Source organism: Siphateles boraxobius, unplaced genomic scaffold (genome assembly GCF_051911475.1).
Source record: "Siphateles boraxobius isolate OS27281-9 unplaced genomic scaffold, OSU_SipBor_1 53, whole genome shotgun sequence".
NCBI classification, from domain to species: Eukaryota; Metazoa; Chordata; class Actinopteri; order Cypriniformes; family Leuciscidae; genus Siphateles; species Siphateles boraxobius.
Window position 1 is genome coordinate 10,560,723 of NW_027509175.1, and position 21,732 is coordinate 10,582,454.

Sequence of the window (21,732 nt, forward strand, 5' to 3'; positions counted from 1 at the left end):
TTGTGTGGAAAAGCAAAGAACCGATTTGAAACTAGGTTCTGGATCCGAACCAGCACCAGCACTGCCTTGGTGGAAAAGGGGTATCATAGAGCTATCATAGAGCTTTGCAAGGCCATATCATGGAAACAGGACTATCCTGGGTCTTTTGAAATGAAGGAGTCTAAATTTGTCCCTGTGCTGATCCATTGATATAGTGATGTTATTGGAGAAGTTGAATAATAAGGGCCTCCTGACGCAGCTGCATATGGAGGCCTTCTGGTTATTTCAGCATTTGACGACAAAACAAGTGAACTCACCATATGCTATCTTTGTGTGATTTTATACATATAGGCAAACATATAAGATGACAGACATACAGTAAAACCCATGTCTTTAAATGAGATCGACAGGCTTGTGTTTGAGGGTTTTATATTTGGACTTCATGCATAATCCCTTTCCCTCTTGACGGACATGAGAACTCTTTTCATGTATGAGATGAAAGATAATTGAATGGCAGTGCATGTCTCTCTAAACTGTAAAATAGACCTTCTAAATCTCCTCTGTGAGGACTGACCCCTGTCCAGCTCTGACTGTCAATTGATCAGCTTATACTTGTATTTTCATGGAAACCTTCATTTTAATCAGCTTTGGAAAGTGTCACCATTTTTGTCACTGCTAACTTGTAAAGTTGACATGAAATTGTATTCACAACCCATTTGTTGTGACTTCTGTAATGTGACATGAAATATGATGCTCAACAAGAAAAAGCCAAGTCACCTTTATTTATATAGCACTATATACAATACAGATGGTCTTATAGAAGCTTTACAGGGTTAAAATGGAAATGATGATTCAATGATGCAAACAGAGTTCAATTCTGCTGTAAAACAGCACTAAATAGAAATAAGTCTCATTGTTTAGCTGAGGTCAGTTCAGTGTTGATTCAATTCAGAAGTGATGTCATCGTCCAGCTCAGTTCAGTTCTCATCTTATAGTGTATGTACAGTCAAATCAATAATATTGCTGAATATTAAGTGTCCCCATGAAACAAGCTAGAGGTGACCCAAACTCAAAGAATCCAAACTCCATCAGTGGCAGAATTGGAGAAAAAAGCAGACTCAGTCGGGGGGCCAGTTCTCCTCTGGCTAAACAAACCAACATGGTGTGGTTAGTAGTTGTACTAACTAGGGTTGGGCCGATGGGCGATATCATCGTCCATCGTGATGGCTGACATACATCACGATGTTTAGCCGGCATCGCGACACACACGTTTCCATGGTGACGCTTCATGCTTGGTACGTGATTCACCACAGCCAAAATAGCGCTGTATGAAAGATGAACCGCTTTTATTTATGAATATTAACACACTTGCTTACCATGTCATCAACTATATTCAGCTTTGTTGTTTAAAAAACCTTTTTAAAGCAATAAATCATTGTACAGTAGGGATGGGAATAATTTTTTTTCTTATTAACTAATCTTAATAACAAATGATCTTGATCTGTAACGTGAGATAGGCGCCGTCATGTTTGTTTGGGCCGCAGTTCAGAGATTCCTGTCTGTTGGATTTATTACAGCGCGTGAATTCATCAGTTTCTCCCGAAATACATGAAAGTGGCCGGTGAACTGGGAGAAAAATAGAGTTGATTTTATAGTTATTAACACTGTGTGTCTGATATGAATAAAAACCGTCAGCAAATATATTTTAATGGTTTGTTATTGCTGCTTCCATAGACACCATTGTGTATTTTACAAACTATAAATGTATTGTTTTACTATAAATTATATGCATTTAAATGTCTGAAACCTAAAATAAACATTATGGGGTTAAAAACACTGAACAGTTGCGATATAGCCTATCACAAGCACTGAGCGCGTCCGTCTTTGGCTCAGCGCCAGCCACAGTGCGAAAGCACAGTTTGAATCTGGCAGTTATGTCACGTCACTGTACATTCGCTCCTTACATAGATATAAACACTAGATGTCGCCTGGCTACGGCAGTTCATTGGAACGAATGCGTCAATAGAGCCGCCATCTTGAAACAGGGGAGCCCCTCATAAGCGTCAATGTAGGAAAAGGTCTCACGGAAATAAAATCACCATATATCGTCATGAATGCAATTTTCTAGTTGTTTTGGTTCATTCCAACCAGACATGTATTTATTATTGAGTCCAGAGAATTTTTAAAAAGTTTACAAAATTTCACAATCTTGTGAAATGTAATCCCTTACTGTCTGGTTTTTAGATTTCGTTCGTGTGAACATCCATACGCAGCACAAAAGTCCGGCATCATCCATGAATTCAGCGTTACCTAGCTACTTCCTGTGACAATACCCCTGTTCCAAGATGGCGGCGGTTTTGACGCATGCTTAGAACCCCAAGGCCACATCTAGTGTTTATATCTATGCGCTCCTTAGTGGTCAGCTGCTGCAGAGTTTGCCGAAATCGAAATTGCTGATGAGATATAGAGGAAAATATCTAGTGGAAAATGAGAATGTTAACCAATCCCGATGTCATCGTCCATTGCTATGTTTCACTGTAGACATCGCCTGATACCAAATTGGTAGACATCGCCCAACCCTAGTAATACAGTAACTGTCAGGTGATAGATTGGTATCATTCAGAATATTTCATCTAGTTCTGCTTGTAGATTGGGTGGAAGCTTGTCAAGGACTTTGTTTTTATTTTTTGCTAAAATGTGTTACCACTTTCATTTGTCTTTTACTATTTTCACCATTTATGATGTACACATCTTGTTACTCAGCAACTTTGTAAAATCGCCCTTCCATAACATGCAACGATTTTCACGCAGTGGTCAAAGCGCCTCGACCATTGTGTTGAGAGATGCGTTGAAACCATGACACGAGTCATGTGAAAGGGTCTCACACTTCCTCTCTCTTTAACGCTGATGAAATTCCCAGAAATGCAAACTCGCAGCCAAATATCAGTCAGCCAAACAGCTTGGACATATTGGACAAGGGTTTTTGCCAAACAAGTCGTATCACATCTCTGCTTTCCAATCTGCTTCCTTATTGAATTTGAAAAATGACTTAATTAGCCATTGTGTTATGGTGCAATTTAATCTAATTGTAAAGTCTTCACGGGTGCATTTCATCATCTTGAAAAAAGAAAAAGGCAAATTACAAACATGTGAGAGCGTGATTCATGGTTCGTTTTTCAACTTTGCAGCAAAGCAAACGGGTGATTTTCATTTCTTCCCTTTTATGGGTGGAAATGCGGTGTTTATCGTGTGACAGAGTATGGTTTTGAAGACAGATGCCCTGTTTGTATTGTATGGGCAGTTACAGATGGATTTGTGGGATGCTTTCAACGTGACAACAATAGAGCATCAGATTTTTGGAGCTTTGCGCTTTATAGCCATCTTCGTGTTTTGGCTGCCTGCCGTGATGGATTTAGATGAACTTTTCTTTCAGTGTTTTCACAATTAAAGGTATTTCATTGTATAAGCAAAGTGTCAGTGAAACGATGATTGAAGCGGCCTCTATTATTTGAGTTGCTTTTAGACATAAGTGTAACAATGGATGTTTTGGCTGTGTAAGTTATGCATTCAGTCTCTCTCTCTCTCTCTCTCTCTCTCTCTCTCTCTCTCTCTCTCTCTCTCTCTCTCTCTCTCTCTGTGTCTCTCTCTCTCTCTCATATATATGTATATATATATATATATATATTTGTGCATGTGAGTATGAAGTTATCTGTGGTGCTTTTTAAATTACAATCTTTTTTTATCAAAAATATACACACACACACACACACACACATAAATATATATATATAGTATACATACATACATGCATACATACATGTATGTTAAAAATAAAATATTATATAAGTTTTTTGGTTACACTTTATTTTAAGATGTCATTGTTACAGTGTAATTAAATATTTAAGTACAGTGTAATATTAATTAACTACATGTACTTACTATAGGGTTAGGGTAGGATCAGGATTTGGTTGAGGGTTTATTGCATGTAATTAGGCATAATTTACTGTTATTACTATGGTAATTACATGTAACATATGTAGCAAGGACACTGTAAAATAAAGTGTTACCATTTTTTTTATACAGTATATACATTTTATATTACATAGGTTGTTATATATCCCAGTCCTATTTCAGTCACATTATGAAAGTATTGTGAATGTTATTTTGTGTATTTAAAAATAGTTCTTGGTTTTTATGATATTGGATGTTTAACTAAATATTTGCTAAAAATCACTTAAAAACCTGCACTACAAAATCCATCCTTTTAAACATGGAAAATCATCGTACAACATCAAATAAATAAAACCCTATCATGTGTTTTTCTTTGACATTTAACACAAATTTTGACACCATTCTCTGGAGTGTCATTCTCACTCACACGCACGTCTGCTGCTTCCCAATCCATCCAGCTCAATTCCGTTTAGCGTTCCAAATCGGAACCAACAAATCCAACGCGGCATCAAGCCAATTAGCACGCCTGTACTTCCTCTACCCAGAATGCATCACACAAGAGTCGTGTCGCACAGTGAGATTACACACCAACCCTCATCTTCCGTTCCTAAGCCAACAGCGTTTAGACGTATACTAGTTTAGCTATAAACACGCTCATAGTGTTTGTTTATGAGTGAGCAGATGGCTTTGACAGTAATCTGAAATGGAGATGATTCTTTAATTTACTTAAATTTAGCATTTGGCTCCGTTTAATCCCTGGGTGATTTTGAAAGAAATCCCGCTGCGCTCTTGACATGTTTTTGAATGTTTGTGATGCTCTCACAGTTTCGTGTTTTTAAAGTTGTGCGTTTTTTGCAAAAGTTGTACTATTATGAATGTTTGCTTTTGGTTCATGTAGAAAAGATCATTTGGGTTTGAGATTCTGTACAGTAATGGCAGCTGAGCTGTGCACAGCCTTTTACGGCTCCATAGAGACACATTTATCCGTGGCTTCAATTACAGAGCCTATAAAACAGCTAATACTTACCGCTACGTGAAAACAAGCATTAGCGGCTGACAGTCTAACAGAAATGGGTCTTTACATTTCTAAAGTGTGGTTATATTTTAACAAATACTTTTGAGTTGACATTTTCTGAAGAAAGTTTTAATGGTATTTGCATTGTCATGACAACTTTTTTAGTATTTGGTAAGCCATTTAATGAAGCAGTTGACAAGGTGTTTTGCTAGATTTTTTTCATCTGCCATGGGAAAACGCAAGTCTGTTCATATTTGTTGACGCGTGGAGTAGTTGAAACTGTTTTGATTACCCTCACAGAAATGTACAAATGGGTTGATTTGGTTTTAGGAGTTGATTTACAGACAAATGATGTGTGTGAAAAGTAGTTAGTATGTTTATCTGTCTTTGCACACACACAAACGACATTTGGTGCACATATAATCATACAATGACGCTTATAATGGATTCCATATCAGTTTTTATTATGTAGAATTATAGCTGATATTTAGCATGGCACACATGCTTCAGCGCGGTGCGAGATGGACACATCATGTTTTATTTGCCGTCTGAGTGGGAACATATGAAGCTGTTAACACAATCGCTCAGTGCAGCCTGCGAGAGGCTAATTACTGAAATCTGTTTCTAAAATTGAACCCCATTCTGCAGTGATTTCCTCATTTATTCATGTCGATGTGTTCTGTCAGTCAGGCGTTGTGGACTAAAAACACATATTCATATTAGCAGAGAAGGCACACTGACTTATGAATATTAATGAGCTTTTGCATACTTAATCGCTCGTGGCAGGCCCTCCTCTCCGTGTTTGTTTGTGAGGGTTCAGTTGTAGGTTCATCTGTGTCTTCAAACTTCACAAGTCTTGATGCGGTGCACGTTCTCTCAAACTTTCTTTGAACTTAATGAAACGCTTAAATCATCGGCGAGGGGTATTAAAGCCCGTGTGTATTAAAACAACTCAAGATGGCAGTTTAAGACGAAACTCAGTCACTTAATATAAAGAATACCTTTTGTAAAATGATGACAGACATCCTGCTCATATTTAGGTTTATAAGATGGGAACCAGGAGCTGTGCAAAGACATGAAAGCACCATAAAAGCATCCTAAAATTAGTCCATATGCCTCATGCACTCTATTCAAAGTCTTATACGATAGCTTTCTGTGAAAAACACACTTATTCACTAATAATTTTGCCTTGAATCTTGTTTGACAGTGGTCACTATTCACTTTCATTGTATGGAAATAAGCAGCTTGGACGTTTAGTTATAATACAATCTTACATAGAACACAAAAGGATAGATTTATATTATATTATATTATTTTTCACAATATGAGCCTTTATTGTATTATATATTGCAGTTGCAATATTGCAATTTTCATGAGTGCATTATTGTAGACATTCAGCTATAAATATCTCCTTTTGTGTCTCCATTTAATAATATACATTATACATTACATTTAGGGGTGTCACGACTCTCCAAATCCTCGATTCGATTACATTTTCAATTCTAAGGTCACGGTTAGATTCGATTCTCGATTTTTTTTTTTAAGCACAGGTTGCTGCTGCTCCTAAAAAGCTGACATCAGTTCATCGCAATCTCACACATCTCTGTTATTATCAGTGAAGCTGACTGCACAATGAATCTTTCATAATATATAGCCTACACTTTGTTTGTTCTAATTAGAGGATTTGCCAGCGTACAGATTTCAGCTCTGAACAAAAAGTCCGTTTTGAGCGGTGAGGAGAGTCTATCTTAAATGCTTCTGATTGGTCATTGCGTTCAAGAAATCAACACATATGTCTGTGATTGGCTAAATCGCTCAACGCTGCAAACATGTTATAAATAGAAACTCTGGCCTGTAAATCGTTTCTATTTTGTTTTAGTTGTTCTTGTTGCTTTTTTGCAACAGATGAAAAAAATGTATTAGTTTTTATATGTTTTACGGCGGTCCCGCGAATCATTTTATTCTCCCGCACACACAGAGTGAGTGCATTACCGCCCGCGCTCGCACTCGGCCATTAAATCTAGTCCCGCGCCGCACTCCATTGCGTTGGGAGAGCACGTCTATAGATCAAGAGCCCGGCCCGAGGATAGTGACGGGAAATATCGGCCAAGTTCGGGCTCGGGCATAGAATCCAAGTTAGAGGACTCACAGCCTTTCAACACGTGTGTTTTTTTCCCGCGCCGTGATGAGTCGTTCATGAACGATCCGTTCATTGCCTCTGTCACGCGACAAATGAACAAAAGACTCGGAAGGTCAAGTATTAATGTTCCCTGTAAATTATTTTAACTGCATTATAATGATTTCTTAATTCAGAATATGATCAAGATTGCGTTGGATGTGTTCGGGGAATTTGCCTGTTAAAAGTATAACATTTAAAGCCCCTGAAATGACTAGAAAAAAGATTAGTTAATTTTGATGAACGAGATTGAATAATAGAGTCAGTAAAACGATCCGAACTTTCCATCACGGGCGCGACATGGGGGCGTGGTAGCATCGACGATTCCATTTTTTATTTCGATTTTTGAGTTTGTGAATTCATTTCGATCGATTTCGATTTAAAATCGAAATCCTGACACCCTTAATTACATTATAAAATATTATAGTATTATTATTTCATATTATATATTGCAGTATGAGCTTTTTTATTTGTGTAGGCAAATTATTATAACTAGTGTAATTATAAAAGATAATAAATGTGCACTACTAATACTGTTAGGCAGTATGGCAAAAGATATGTAAAACTACTCACGCTCATTTGTGTAATACAGCCAGTTTAAGCGTACACTGTTGTAGTGAGTCTGGAAACCACAAGCAGTATCCCATGACACATCATGCTCCTCGTCTTCTATCTCCTGCACATTGTGAACGGCGTTCTGAGACAGCTCTGTGATTGATGGACTTCTCTCCAACAGGCCCGGTCTCAGGGAACGCTGCTCTGACGGTAAAGGTTAACAGCCTCTTTCCCATCATAGACACGCCTGGCCTGGAAGTGGTCAAATCACATTAACCTTTACTTTCACGCCTTTTTAATATTAGCAAGTGCTGCATAAAGAAAACCCCTCATGGAGATTCAACACGCACAAGTATAGAGGAACAGCATGGGTGGTAGTTTTAACTTTTTTCTTTTTTTTTTCATGGGCAAATTATTATAGGAAGTTTTAAAATAGTTATAAATTCAAAATGTACCACTAAATGCCAGGGCGTTACTATGCGATTTAGCTTATGTGTTCTGAGTGGTTGTTAGCACGTTGTGTGCAGTTGCTCGGTGGATTCTGACTTGTCCAAGTTCATAGTCAAGTTTTAAAGACTCCTAATTTTCTTTTGGAGTCTCCTACACTTGGTTTACATGCACCCAAGGTCAAAAAACACTTGAATGTTCCTTTCCGCGAGCATCCTCTGCTCTGATTGGTCAGACGGCCCAGTCTGTTGTGATTGGTCTACTATTGTCTGAAGCCAAATGTCCATTACCATATCTGAATTTCAGCTCCAGAGGCTTCCTCAGCGCAAATCCTCATCCTGTTGTGGTGCATGCAAAGTGGATTCGCAGCGCAGAAAACGTTCTTTTTGACATGTCAACAACATGATCCAAACTCCATCTACAACTACAGTGTTTGAGGGGAGGGTAAAAGTAGATGTTGTTCACGGTCAGCCAATGAAGACCATATCAGGAAGTGAGACTGAAATTGCTGACGACTTATTTTGGCAGTTCAGAATCGATTCTTTCTTTCAGGAGCCAATATCTTTATTTGTCATGCACTTATATTAAAACTTTGAAGATCTTTTACATTCACAAATGGCTATATTACACACTGAATGCAAGTTAATATTAAAAAAAGCATAATGGGGACTTTAAAATGTCAGAAATCACTTATAATTTTGCTTCAGAATCCTTTTTCTTTTCACGCCATGGGTGAAAATGAATTTTTTCAGATGGACATCATATGGTAAAAAGTCCATAAACGTCATCTGTCTGAATATTAGATACGGAGATGTTGCTCCAGTCTCGCAGCGAGTGACAGATGCATGCTGTCAAACGACAGTCAAAGTGTCAATCTTACAGCGGATCGTCGGCTGTTTTGATTGATATGCGCTTTATGGAAGACGCCATCTGCAGCTTGGACACATGCCACTCAAAACTAGCAAGACATTACAGTTTGGTCAAATGTGTAAAACATAACACATATGATTTTAAACGTTTAACACCAGAAGGACAAGATTTGTGTCACAGAATGTGCTTATCACCTCACTGACACTGGTGGAAACTATTTGACAACTTTTAACTGTTTTGATAAATCTGCATCATTAGTGCAATGTCTGAACATATTGGTTTTCTGCTCTAGTTGAAGATGATGAAGAGAATCTGATTCATCCAATTAGTGTCAAAATCAGGTTTATGAAGTAGAATACATTAGCATTGCAATAGCTATTTCACTGAACATCTTTACCATTTCTTTTAATTGTACAGTAGCTCCATTTGATATAAGTAACACTAACATTTAAACATGTTTGTATTTGAGGAAAACATTTACATTTAGTATAATATTAAACGTGACTGTCAGTGTCTAATGTTTAAGTAGTGATGATGAAACTTACAAAAGCAACTGTAGTATGGCATTTTTACAGTGTTTAACACGGTAATTTACTGTTACCAGATGGACTGGATCTTGCAAATAATTCCAATATTGTGACTAATCTTGGTTCCATAGTCAATGTTTCATGCTTTATATTTTCTGTTTTGCAACAAGACTTTTTTCTTTTTGATATCTGTTACTGCTAATGATGCAAGAGCATTTGAAATATAGCTTTGCTTAATCAGTCAGATTTTCACTGGTTTGGGATTAATATGATAATCCCCTTTTACTGTGTTTTTGAGATTTTGAGACTAATTATAGTTACTGTGTTTAATCCATCAAACCTCTTTTTTTCTCACTGTAACTCTGTATTGTTTCCTTTTCCTTCATTTCTCCTTGTTCAAATCGCTTGTACTTTGTTGCACTCTGTTTGTCCTTGATTATCAACCAAAAGTCACTTAATGAAGTCATATCTGAGCTTTGTGGAAAATGCTTTTTCTAATACTAGAATATACACTTTGAAATATTGCATTTCGTTTTTCTACCAACTAAAATAGGCTAGTTTTGAGGCTTTTGTTGATAGCAAGTTGATTGGGTTGTCTGGGTGTTTGTTACTTGGCAGTGGCACTTGTCTAAATGGTGTCCTACATGGTTACTTTCTAGGGGGTTGATTTGTAGTTGTTAGGGTGTTTTAGATGTTTGTTAGGGAGTGTCTAAGGTGTTTTTGTTGGGAGCTTGGAAGATGCTGTGGTATTTTTGTCTCCTGTTTTATCATCTTAAATGCTAAATCTTTCTATTTATCAAAGAATCTTGAAAAAAAAGGTATTATGATTTCCACAAATATATGAAGCAGCACAACTGTTGTCAATATTAAATCATAATAATATTTTACTATATACAGTATATATATATATATATATATATATATATATATATATATATAATATTATTAATATTATACAATTATTATTATTATTATTTTTTACTGTATTTTTGATCAAATAAATTCAGTCTTGGTGAGCATAAGAGACTCTTTTGAAAATGTAAAAAAATCTTAAAATGTTTGAAAAGTAGTGCATGTGTGAAAAGATTTATTGTAAAATAAACTCAACAAATTCAACAACAACAAAAAAAACAATACTTTTTTTTAAGGCATAAAAACATTGATCAGACAGGAACCAGAGAGCGGGGATCTTAAAAGACAGAGGCAGATCCGCTCATGACAGTTTTACCTAATTAGAACGATCCTTAAAAGCCAGAAGGGGGGAGAAACAGGCATTAATATGCAAACATAATGATCAGCTTAGCAGTACGTCCCCAGTTCCCATGGATCAGCCTGTCTGTCTGTGTGAAAATTGAGGTTTGGTCTACTAAAATATGAGCCTCCGGTTTAGACTGATAAATTGCAACACTCAGTAAACTCGAGTCAATCGATAAACCGAGAGCTGCCAGAACAGAGCCAGTGAAAAAGCTCTTCACCAAGACGGCTTCAGTATTGTAGGTTACATTACGACATAATTGGGTCTTAGATTTGTAATTACAGCGCATGCATATGATTCTCATCAACATTCGTGTCATTTTTTGTCTCATTTCACACATCTTCGCCCTTAACGTTAGCCTGTAATTTCCACCGTCTGAATTTTAAGTCTCTCAAGAGCTACATAGACCATCTTAATCTCAGGTTAACAACCAAAGTGATGCTAATTCACTTTGCAAACTCAATTTAGACCATATTAAACTGTTAGTATGCTACCTTGGGCTACATGCCTCGACCTTATGCTGACTACTTTTAGAAGTGTAATCGGCCTCCAAGGGCATGTTTCGCATTTACTACGACAATCGAATACACCTGAACGCTTCAGGCCTCTGGTAGATTGAGCCATCAGCTGGGTTTATCTCATAATTATGACTTAGTATGTCAATTTCTACTTTTTATCTCATACTTATATGCTAGTATGTAGAGCTGCACGATTATGACAAAAATCACAATTGCCGATTATTCCCTTGAAATTGTAATTGCGATTATTAATTACGATTATCACAATTTACATTGAATATATATAGGCATATTATAATGCATGTTTACACAAAAATTGTCAACACACACACAAGTACTGTCCCCATTTACTTAACATTCACATAAATTGTAAGAATGACTCATAGTAAAGAAAAACATTAGGACTATGCTAAAGCATTTACATAGCAGTCCCAAACTAGTTTTTGTTAATACAATGTTGATATGAGCCACCACAGTCATTTAAAAATATAAAAAATAACACAAAATGAAAATAAAGTGGCATTTTTTGGTTATGGAAACGACACTTACCATGGTAAATACACAATACTAACAAGAACAGTTAATGAAACAGCTCCTGGTGAATAGAATGAAAATCATACCTGCATGCAAATCCTTCTCAGCTAACACGTGATTTATTGGTATTTTAATTTTATTCCTTGACTTACTAATTTACATTGTAACAACGTTGCATGCTCGTAGTTTCTTTTGCACTTTATACAGTGAAGCGATACACAGCGCGCGCCGCCGCATTTGCGCATGCAATTGAAGAGTGTGCGCTACGAGCACAGTATAACGGCTGACAGGACAGTAAAGTCCGTTTTTCTGAGGTGAAAGACTTTTTATTTCAGCGTACACTTACGTCACTGCCTGGTATGTCATATTGTGCTGGGTTTTCTGAAGTAGCCATGATTCGCCTCTCATAACTTAATTATGCTCTAAACACACACACACGAAGAGTGGATTTTCTTTTGTAATCGCGGCTTTGAACGATTACGTAATCGTGGCATCCGTAATCGTAATCGCAATTAGAAATTCGATTAATTGTGCAGCCCTACTAGTATGTCATAATTTGGATGTTTGTCATTACATCATGACATCATAATTTGCTTTTTATGTCAATTTTGACTCTCATAATAATCTCATAATTATGACTGTTCACTCCAAGGACGATAACGATAAAGATACAGTTCTAAAAATCGTTCTCAATGTTAAAGAATAGCAGAGTTCACCTCACAGCTATAATGACAACAGCACAGAGAAACGATATCATTGGAATCACTTTCAGAACGATTTTATCCAGCTGATGAATGATAAAAACATTGACAGCCAATCAGAATCAATCCTGCTGTAACGAGTTTGAGCATTTAAAGTGCCAGACAATCACACGCTTATAATAAACAGAACAATACCGTCCGCTGATGTGGACACTAATAGAGTTAACTTTATAGTTATCGTTCTTGGTGTGAACGGGCCTTTAGTATGTCAATTTCGATTCAGTTATGATTTACCAAAACACATTTTTTTCTTATGTGATGGAAATGGGCTTCAATAATTTCAGACTTGAATGCATGTCGTAAGTAAGAGCTTAATAACTGCACTAGACGGTGGCATAGAGTACTTCCATTAGCCACCGCTATCATTAAAATAAGAAAATAAAAAAATCATTATGCTATTTTAAGGAAACCTCACATTATTTATTATGCTTTTATAATAGTAGCAATCACCTAACTTTGGAAATGTTCGATACCATGGTTAGCATAGTCGGTTTCAATAAGGATCAGGTCACTCTGTACTGTATTATGTTCACAATGAAAAATGTTGTGTGGCCAATAATCAAGTGGAGTTGTGTGAGCTCTGTGTTGCGTGATGACCGTCGCTGCTCTCACACGGATTGAGCAAGACTGCGGCACATTGATATTCAGGCCACGACTCCCTCTGGTTTTAATGAGAGTGCTTAAGGGCAAGGCAGAGCTAGCATGCCAGCTGCCGGTATTAGATCGCTCCAGCCTAATGAGATAAATACAGTCATTAGTGCGTGTGTGGGGCTGGGAAATGGAGTACTATTGAGGCATAACACACAGGAGACACGGCGAGGGATGCTGGATCCAACCGGACCCTTCAATCGCTCGTAGACCAGCGTTTGGATCATGTAGTCACGGCTTATCTTCAGCAAACATGCATGTAAACTGAAGCCTCGGGCCATATATGTGTCAAATTAAAAAGAAACGTAGGAATCCTGGGAGCGGAGGTTTGTGATTACTCCTGACTAGAGTGTGCGTTTGTGGAAATGTAATTGAATTCTCAATTGTTAATTGATGTTGTGCAGTTGTCATTGATATTGAAATATATGTTTTTCAGGGTGAATCTCATGAAAACCGTCAAGAAATATTCAGATCATTTTTCACAAAAACAAAATCAAAAAGTGGATCTTATGTTTGCATTATTATAATGCAGCCCATTTATAGGACCATTATGATTTTTTTTGCTTTGTGACATGACAATAAAGCACATTTTCCTCCTCCCCAAATTAGTTGCCTTTGCGATAACATTTTTATTCTCTTTACTGTAAAGAAAAATTATAATTTATAATATTTAAACATTATATATTATAATATTTACATTACACACTATTACATTTTTACATAAAATACATGCTTTAATATTTATTCTGTGATTATATGATATTAATATTTTAACAAATAGTATATTAATATAAATAATATTTAAATTATATACTAGTTTGCATCATGATATTATTTGTTGAACTGAATTTAATTTATGCAGTATAAAATTGAATATTCTGAATACAATTCTATATTTTATGCATCTGTTCACAGGCCCCTGTAGGACTTTTCAGACTCTTCGTTTTTTTTTTTTTTTTTTTTTTTTATGTAAACGTGCTTAAATATCATGAAAAAAATATCACAAGGCAAAATATTTTCTTATAATAAAATATTTCCTTTTTCTTTTCTTTTGATTTTATTGTGAAATATGACTTCTATTTTGAGATTCTCTAATCACAGCCATTTGCAAAATAATTTAGTTTGGACATTATTCTTGTTGGGTTGTATATCAATTGATTATTTGGATGTTATTGTTTAAGAAGAATAATGATCATTACTAAGCACCTATTCATGAGTTCACATTGATCACCCAGTAAGTGAACCAAAAGCGGCTTCTTTTTATACCTGACGCTGATGTTTCATTACGGCGTCACTTTCCTGAGCCCGTGTGATCATCTCACCGACTCTCTCTCATTATTAGCTTTACTCTTGATATAACCTTTTCCTCTTCTGTCTTTATCTGCCTGTCAGCAAGGAGACCCCGCCTGACCTCAGATCAGTGCAGAAGAATATGTGAGTTTTTCAAGGTTTGGCGTGGAAATGGGCTAGAAAAATCACTACAGGGCATGTGGCACTGATGTGCTTGGTTTTGCAGGCGTGTGTGTTTGTGTTTTCAGGCTGGTACATGGGGAACCAATCATTAAAGTTTCTACAGAAAATTCTGCTTTGGTACTTGGAAGTGCAGGGAATCTGTTGAGTCACCAAATATGAAAACATAACATATACTTCCCTTTTCTCTTTATATGTCCATGCTCGCTCTCTTTTTTTCTTTCTTTCTTTCTTTCTTTCTTTCTTTCTTTCTTTCTTTCTTTCTTTCTTTCTTTCTTTCTTTCTTTCTTTCTTTCTTTCTTTCTTTCTTTCTTTCTTTCTTTCCTCACTTTCTTCAAACCCTCATCCAGGTTTGGGAGGAAAAAAGAGGATAAAGCCAAATCTAAGGCTAAACAACTGGGCGCTTTGAGCGAAGAGGAGATGGACAAGAGTGAACCTGAGGTGTTTCTGTCGAAGTATGTTTGACTTTAAGAGTATTATTGTAACATGTTTTATTCAACCCATAAAATTCAATTATAAAATAGTAGAATATGCTTATGTACCGATGTAGAAATGCTTAAACCAGTTCTGGATGTTAATTGCTCTATTGGTATAATTGGTTGTTCTCTTTGTACAGTAATTAAAGAGGAATGAAAAACATATATTTGTTCTTGACTGTGCTTTGGATGTTTACCATTTCTAGTGTCCAGGTATTTTCTAAAGAGTGTGTTTTTAATCCCACAGGAGTGAAAGGAACAGCCCTGCTCCTGACCGTTTCTCTTTCCCGGATGTCGAAGATGATGACCTGGATCCCAACTATGCTCGCATCAACAATTTCAGAGAAGCCCCAGCCTCCAGTCACTCCCCCTATCCACCCGGGACTCCCACCCACAACTACTCTCAGCCTCCTGTCCCCGTCCCGAACAGAGAGCCGCCCAATGAGGAGGAGCTAGAGGGCCTGTATGCAAAAGTGAACAAGCAAAGAGCCGCCCCTCCAAAGACTGACAGGTGGGAACCAGTCCAAACTCATTTCTATTGATACCTTGCATAAAATGACAAATATGGTGCGTTTTGTTTTGTGTGTGACCAGTACCAATTATGTATCCGATAACCACTAGCAGAATAATTTTAATTGTTTATTTTGGCTTTTTGACACAATAATAATTAGACATTTGTTTGACTACAACAGTAAATAGATAAAAGATTAATAATCATAATAATATGTTTAACATCTCATTATTATGATTAAAATATTCATAATGCATATTATGCACAATGATCTTTTTTTATTATTTATTTTTTATTATGATATCATAATAATATTTAATACTAATATTTTGAAATATTGTTATTCATTATTTTATTTATTTATATTATTATTAAATGTTATTAAATTAGAGGTTTTACTGTTGTAGTTTTGTAAAAAAAATTATAATAATTTTATTGTTAGCATTTATAGTTTAAACCTATTATCTCTGTTATCCACTATTAAAAAAAACTCCTCTCAACAGTCAGTCAGTAAAATTGAATGAATGGAAGTTTAATACTTGTTGAACCCGTTTTTGCTTTGGCATTGTACATGCAACATACCAAAAATCCAGGCACATCGGTAACGAACGCTTTGGCCTTTTAGACGAATCAAGCTGAAATATTGACAGACGGGTCTGTGGAGTCATTCGTGATTTACTGTGAAGCTGTACAGTCTGTATACAGAGGGAATGTACGTCTCACTGGTGAGTTTTTAGTCCGGGTTGAGTGGTCTCAATGACCGAGCCCATTGATTTGTTGTCTGGCGGTAATTATGCGTGAGTGTTGCAGCGTCCGTGGGGACCGTGTTCATTCTTGCTCTAGTCCTGCCATCGATTCGCACAAGATAATCTTCCTTACGCTGTGCTGTCCACCGAGCTCAGAAGAGCTGTAATCCTATCACACACAGACTCGCTCTTGTACATGTTGCTGTGAGAAATACACTGAGAAACACATTTGAATACCTTCTCAAGGCTCACACCACATTTCCTGTTCATAGATATACCATCATATTTATAGTTTCTGACAAAGCACGATATATACTACAGTAGTACTACTGTAAAATTACTCTGTAAATGTGTTTCCATCATAGTTTATGCACATGTTTTCTTATTTGATCAAAAAAATGTTGTCCACTTTAATCGAGCACATATATTTTTTATGTGCATTTTTAGAATGTATGTGTATGCACATCTTTGCGTTTCCATCCAGCGTTTTTTATGCAATATCCCGAAATGCACATAAAAACAGGTGGATGGAAACATAGCTAAAACAAACTAGACCGCAGATTTATTGTGGTGAAAAACTGCTGCAACTTTTCTATTTTGGCAGAAACTTTTTTTGTAAAGTCCTCATACAGGTTTGGGAAATGGGTTCTTACTTTTCTGTTTTCTTTTTTTTTTACTAAAATAAATACAGAAAACGGGACGATCTTCATGATGATAAATTACATAGATGGTATGGTTACCATGGTAACCACGTTTCTGCCACAACACCATAATTCCTATATATATTGTTACTTCTGGACAATCATAAATTATTATGGGATCTCCTTCAAGCATAATTTTTATTTTATACTAGTGCTGTCAAAATGATTATTCACGATTAACATAAATGTTTGTAAAAATATAATATATTTGTGTGTGTGTGTTAAAATATATATACTGTATACACACACAGAGAAATAAATTCACAAACTTTTGTGTTAGATGCAATTAATCAATTTGAAAGCACTATTTTATTCACAGTTTTCTGATGAAAATGCATTTAAAAATATATTTTTTTAATATGTCTTTATTTGAAAAACATTATCATTATACTACAGTTCTTTTATCTATATTTTAATTCAGTTTCTTGTAGTTTAGTTTTGAGGTTGAGTAAATGATGACAATGAATCTTCAATTTCTGTGAAAACTGTCCCTACAATGACATTTGATGAACAATCATGGTGTTGGGTCACATTAGGGTAAAATCTGTCAACGTCTGACAAGTGGAACTCACTAATGTGACAGCATGAGTAGATTACACAAGGTCTTATCAAAGAAGAAAGTGTGAGAAACGTCTCGTCTGGACCTATGAATTGAAATCATCACAAGAGTGTGTGCGCACAAGTCTCGATTTTCATGTCAGAGAGCAAATAAGAGAGAAAGATAGCGGGAAAGAGACGGTCAATTAAACACAAAGTAACAGCCAGACAGATCCGCGAAAGCCCCCCCCCCCCATATCTCTCTGTCTCGCTTTCTCCGAGTGCTGATGTCTCATCTACTTTAGCAGGGTACTTAATTACCATTCTCTCGCGCTTGTGTCGCCTGACTGCTCCTAACAGCCCTTTGTTCTTGCTGCCATTTTGTGCATAATAGATGTGACTAATAAATGTTAGTGCTGATCAAACATGGAAAATAGAGAGGCTCGCTCTCCTTGTTTGGGAGAGTTTGAGCGCCGCACGGCCATTTTTCAGCAGAAATGCTGACACAGAGTCAGTGGCAGCCAGAAAAGCTGGCCCCAGCTCCAGATATCTGGACCGCATCCAGCGCTGAGGAATGAGCCTAATCGAACTAATGGCCCACCAGCCGTGTACTCTGGCCAACTCTAATTCTGTGAAGAAACTGCTGTTTCTTAACGCCTTCCTTCCATTTCCATGTTGTTCTCCATCACGTTGGAGCAGTAAACACTGTTAAGATGGATCTGTAGCCGTATTGCTTGTATTTCTACATTGTGCTGTAAAATTAGGCTTTGGAAGTAAAGTTTACCTCTCACAAAACCGGTTGGCATACTGTCCATCTTTGTTTACCATGGTAACTACTTTCCACCATAACACCATAATTGTTTCAACTGGAAAATTATAAATGATTGCTTATTATAAATCATTGAGGCATCTCTTTCAATCTTGCTTTATTTTATTTTAATTAGTTTACTTTATCTTCAAGTGCTATGACAGACTTAGAAATTCGCATAGGTTCCTAATGAAAATGTTCTTTAAATATAATAATAACAATAATACAAATACGTCGTCTTGTTGTTATTAAAAAGAAAAAAAGGAAATCTCCTAATGAAAATGTACTACAGTTCGCAATTTTATTTCAGTTCTTTTATGTATAATATATGACATTATATATTTTCATGTCTAATACGATACAAATATAGATTTTATTTTATAATTATATGATTTATATAAATCACATAATATATTTTAGATACAGATTTTAATACAATTTTATTTTAATAGTCTTTGACTATGACTTATACATTTCCATAATGTACTGTAGGTACTTAAACGTATATATTCTAGGAGTAGCAGTGGTAATAACAATAATAACAACAACAATACTTAGTATTGTAATAGTAGTAATAGAAGTAGTTGTTGTATTAAAAAACATTTATATGAAAAACAAATCCTAGGTTCCATATGAAAATGCACTACAGTTTAATTGTAGGAAAATTAACTCAGATTTTTTGGCCTGAACTGATACGTAAGCAAGGGGAAAACTAAAGTTAACCATATTCCTGAAACTATATTTTCAATATGTTTATCCAATTAATCAAAGAGATAAATCGAAAGATATTCATTTCTCATTTCCACAAGCACTTCCTGTGCTGATCCTTGTGGCCACACACACACACATCTGACAGCCCTATCACGACTGTATAATTGAGGAGTGGACATATTCATCAAGACCTCAATGGCAGGTGTGTTTAGGAAAGGGTGTCACTTCTGATTACAGGCCTGTGTGGTGGCGTCCAGCTGGGGAAGATGGCAGCCTGTTGTCAGATCTCATTATAAAACACGTCCTGCAGAAATAAGATAGAGGTATAGAGATGAAATGACCGGAGAAGCGGAGAGAAGTGCGTCATGGTTTCTAGCATTACCTGTATGTCAATATCTATTAATTCAGGGATTATTCGGCTGTCCGGGCTCCATTTGTTGACAGCTTCACAGTCAGATTGTGGATTAATTCCCCCATCTATAATCATTTTCATTAGTCTGTGAAAACTGATCAAAGACCAGCATTCCTTGTCAGACAGGGCCTAACTAACTTTTTGCCACACTTGCCAATGGCCGGTGACTTCAATATTTTACCATGAAACTGTTTTTGCAAAAGCAGAAAGTTTAGATACCACTGGAAAGTCACAAATCTTAATTACAATTTTGATACCACAGCTAAAACTACCAGGCTGACTAATAAATGTGCAGGCTATAAATGTAAATATAGTTGTCACTGTATAAATTAAACAGATTAATCCTTTTTAAAGTTACAAAAGTTTATTCCGTCGAGAGTTTTTTTTTCTTTGTTGTTTTATGAACATTAAAATGCAGAAAAGAGCAGGATAATTAGGCTGCTGTTACTTTAAGAATGATACTGAGTAACAAATTGACTTCCCTTTTGCGTCTTCTTGCACTTGAATATTAAGATAGGCAAGGCTTACACTCTCAGTGTTACAAAAGATTCTGTTTCAGATAAATGCTGTTCTTTTGAACTTTCTATTCATCTAAGAATCATAAAGAAAAATGAAAAAAATAGTGCAATCACAGTTCAACTGCTATTTTACAGCAGCTTCAAACGTGGCTTATCCAATCGGAATTTGTATCAAAGCGTACGTTTTATTTTAAGTTTTATTGACTAAAGAGGCCTGTTTACACCATTAAGTCCAATTTGACACAAACAAAGCAAAAAGAGAAATATATACAATACTCGCAAACAATTTGTTCCATCCAAACTTTTGACAACACAACCAATTTAAAAAAAAAAATCTGTCTCTCTCTCTCTCTCTCTCTCTCTCTCTCTCCCTCTCTCTCTCTCTCTCTCTCAAAAAAGAAAAGAAAAAGAAGTTTGAATACCTTAATGATTTGTTTGATTTAGGAAAATAAAAAAGGGTTGTCATAGCACAATGTTTCAGATGTGAATTGAATGAATATTTTAACATTTTACTAATATATAAATATGTTTTCATATAAATAAATATAAAATATTTTGTAATATGTAAAAATAGTTTTTTCTAACCAAAACTTTTGAGATTATTTGATGTGAAGAGGGTCGGAAAATCGCTCACATTCACGTCTAGATCATGCACACGCTCAGAGGTAGCGTTGCTTTCTGTTGCTCAACACAAGCGCTATTTAGCTTTAATCAAATGTAACATAAACAGGTAAAACACCGCAGGAAACAGACACGGCCTGTGATGATGATGATCTCAGATTGCTCTGTTTGTCTAATTCTGTCTCAAAGAAGGAAAGGTAATATCTCCGGCCTTTCTATGGTTTGCGCGGTACCGCTATCATAACACACCAAATGAACTGGTGGTGACAGCCGGCCTTCAGACGCGCTCTCATTTATACGTGTGTGTGTGTGTGTGTGTGTGTGTTTAAGCCTCCATGTATTTGTTGCAGTATTTGTGTGTGCTATATTCTGTTTCTTCAGCCTTCTCCCTCTAAAGCACTCCAGGTCTGCTCCAGTCCTGTAACTAAAATGAATATGATGCATACATGCTCGACGGGAGCTAATTAAACATTGATAGTGTTTCTCATTCAGAGGGTCATGTGGACTCTCAATCAAAATGGCAGCTCTAATTGCGTTCTTTGGGATTAGATAATGGATGCCGTTCCCTCTCCGCATGTCCTCCACCAGCTGCTGGAGTGCCATAGATCGCTGCCTCTAGTATTTTCAATTATTTTGAAGTTGACAACCTCTGTGGATGTAGTTTCTAGAAAGTTATACATTAGTAGTGTATGTGTAAGTCCAATGTGGACCTGCATCATAGCACTACTTGGAAATTTCTCACGTTCAGTGCAAGTCAGTTATGTTTCTTTGTTTAGATTGAATAATAATTCATAACTAATAATATAAATGTACAATAATAATTGCATATTGAATTAAAACTATATATTATTAATGTATAATACATTCAATTTGTTATGGTTTGAGAGGCTTTAACATGAATTTGAAGAGAAAGTTGAAGCAGTTTAAATGGTTGATAATGCTAGTTCTGCTTTGAATCAATACATGCCCTTAGGTTACATGTGTG

At 36.2% G+C, this 21,732-nt stretch overlaps 1 protein-coding gene across 2 annotated transcripts in view; it reads left to right on the plus strand.

Annotated features, from left to right (window-relative positions):
- The window catches only part of pard3ba (par-3 family cell polarity regulator beta a), a 168,236-nt gene that overhangs the window by 118,210 nt on the left and 28,294 nt on the right, over positions 1 to 21,732 (plus strand). Inside the window, exons 19-21 of one of the 2 annotated variants that reach the window (XM_077205378.1) lie at positions 14,629 to 14,670; positions 15,057 to 15,161; positions 15,430 to 15,693. In XM_077205378.1, the coding sequence (XP_077061493.1) occupies positions 14,629 to 14,670; positions 15,057 to 15,161; positions 15,430 to 15,693 (411 nt within the window). The remainder of the gene's footprint in view (positions 1 to 14,628; positions 14,671 to 15,056; positions 15,162 to 15,429; positions 15,694 to 21,732) is intronic. The other variant, XM_077205379.1, reaches the window with a different exon arrangement.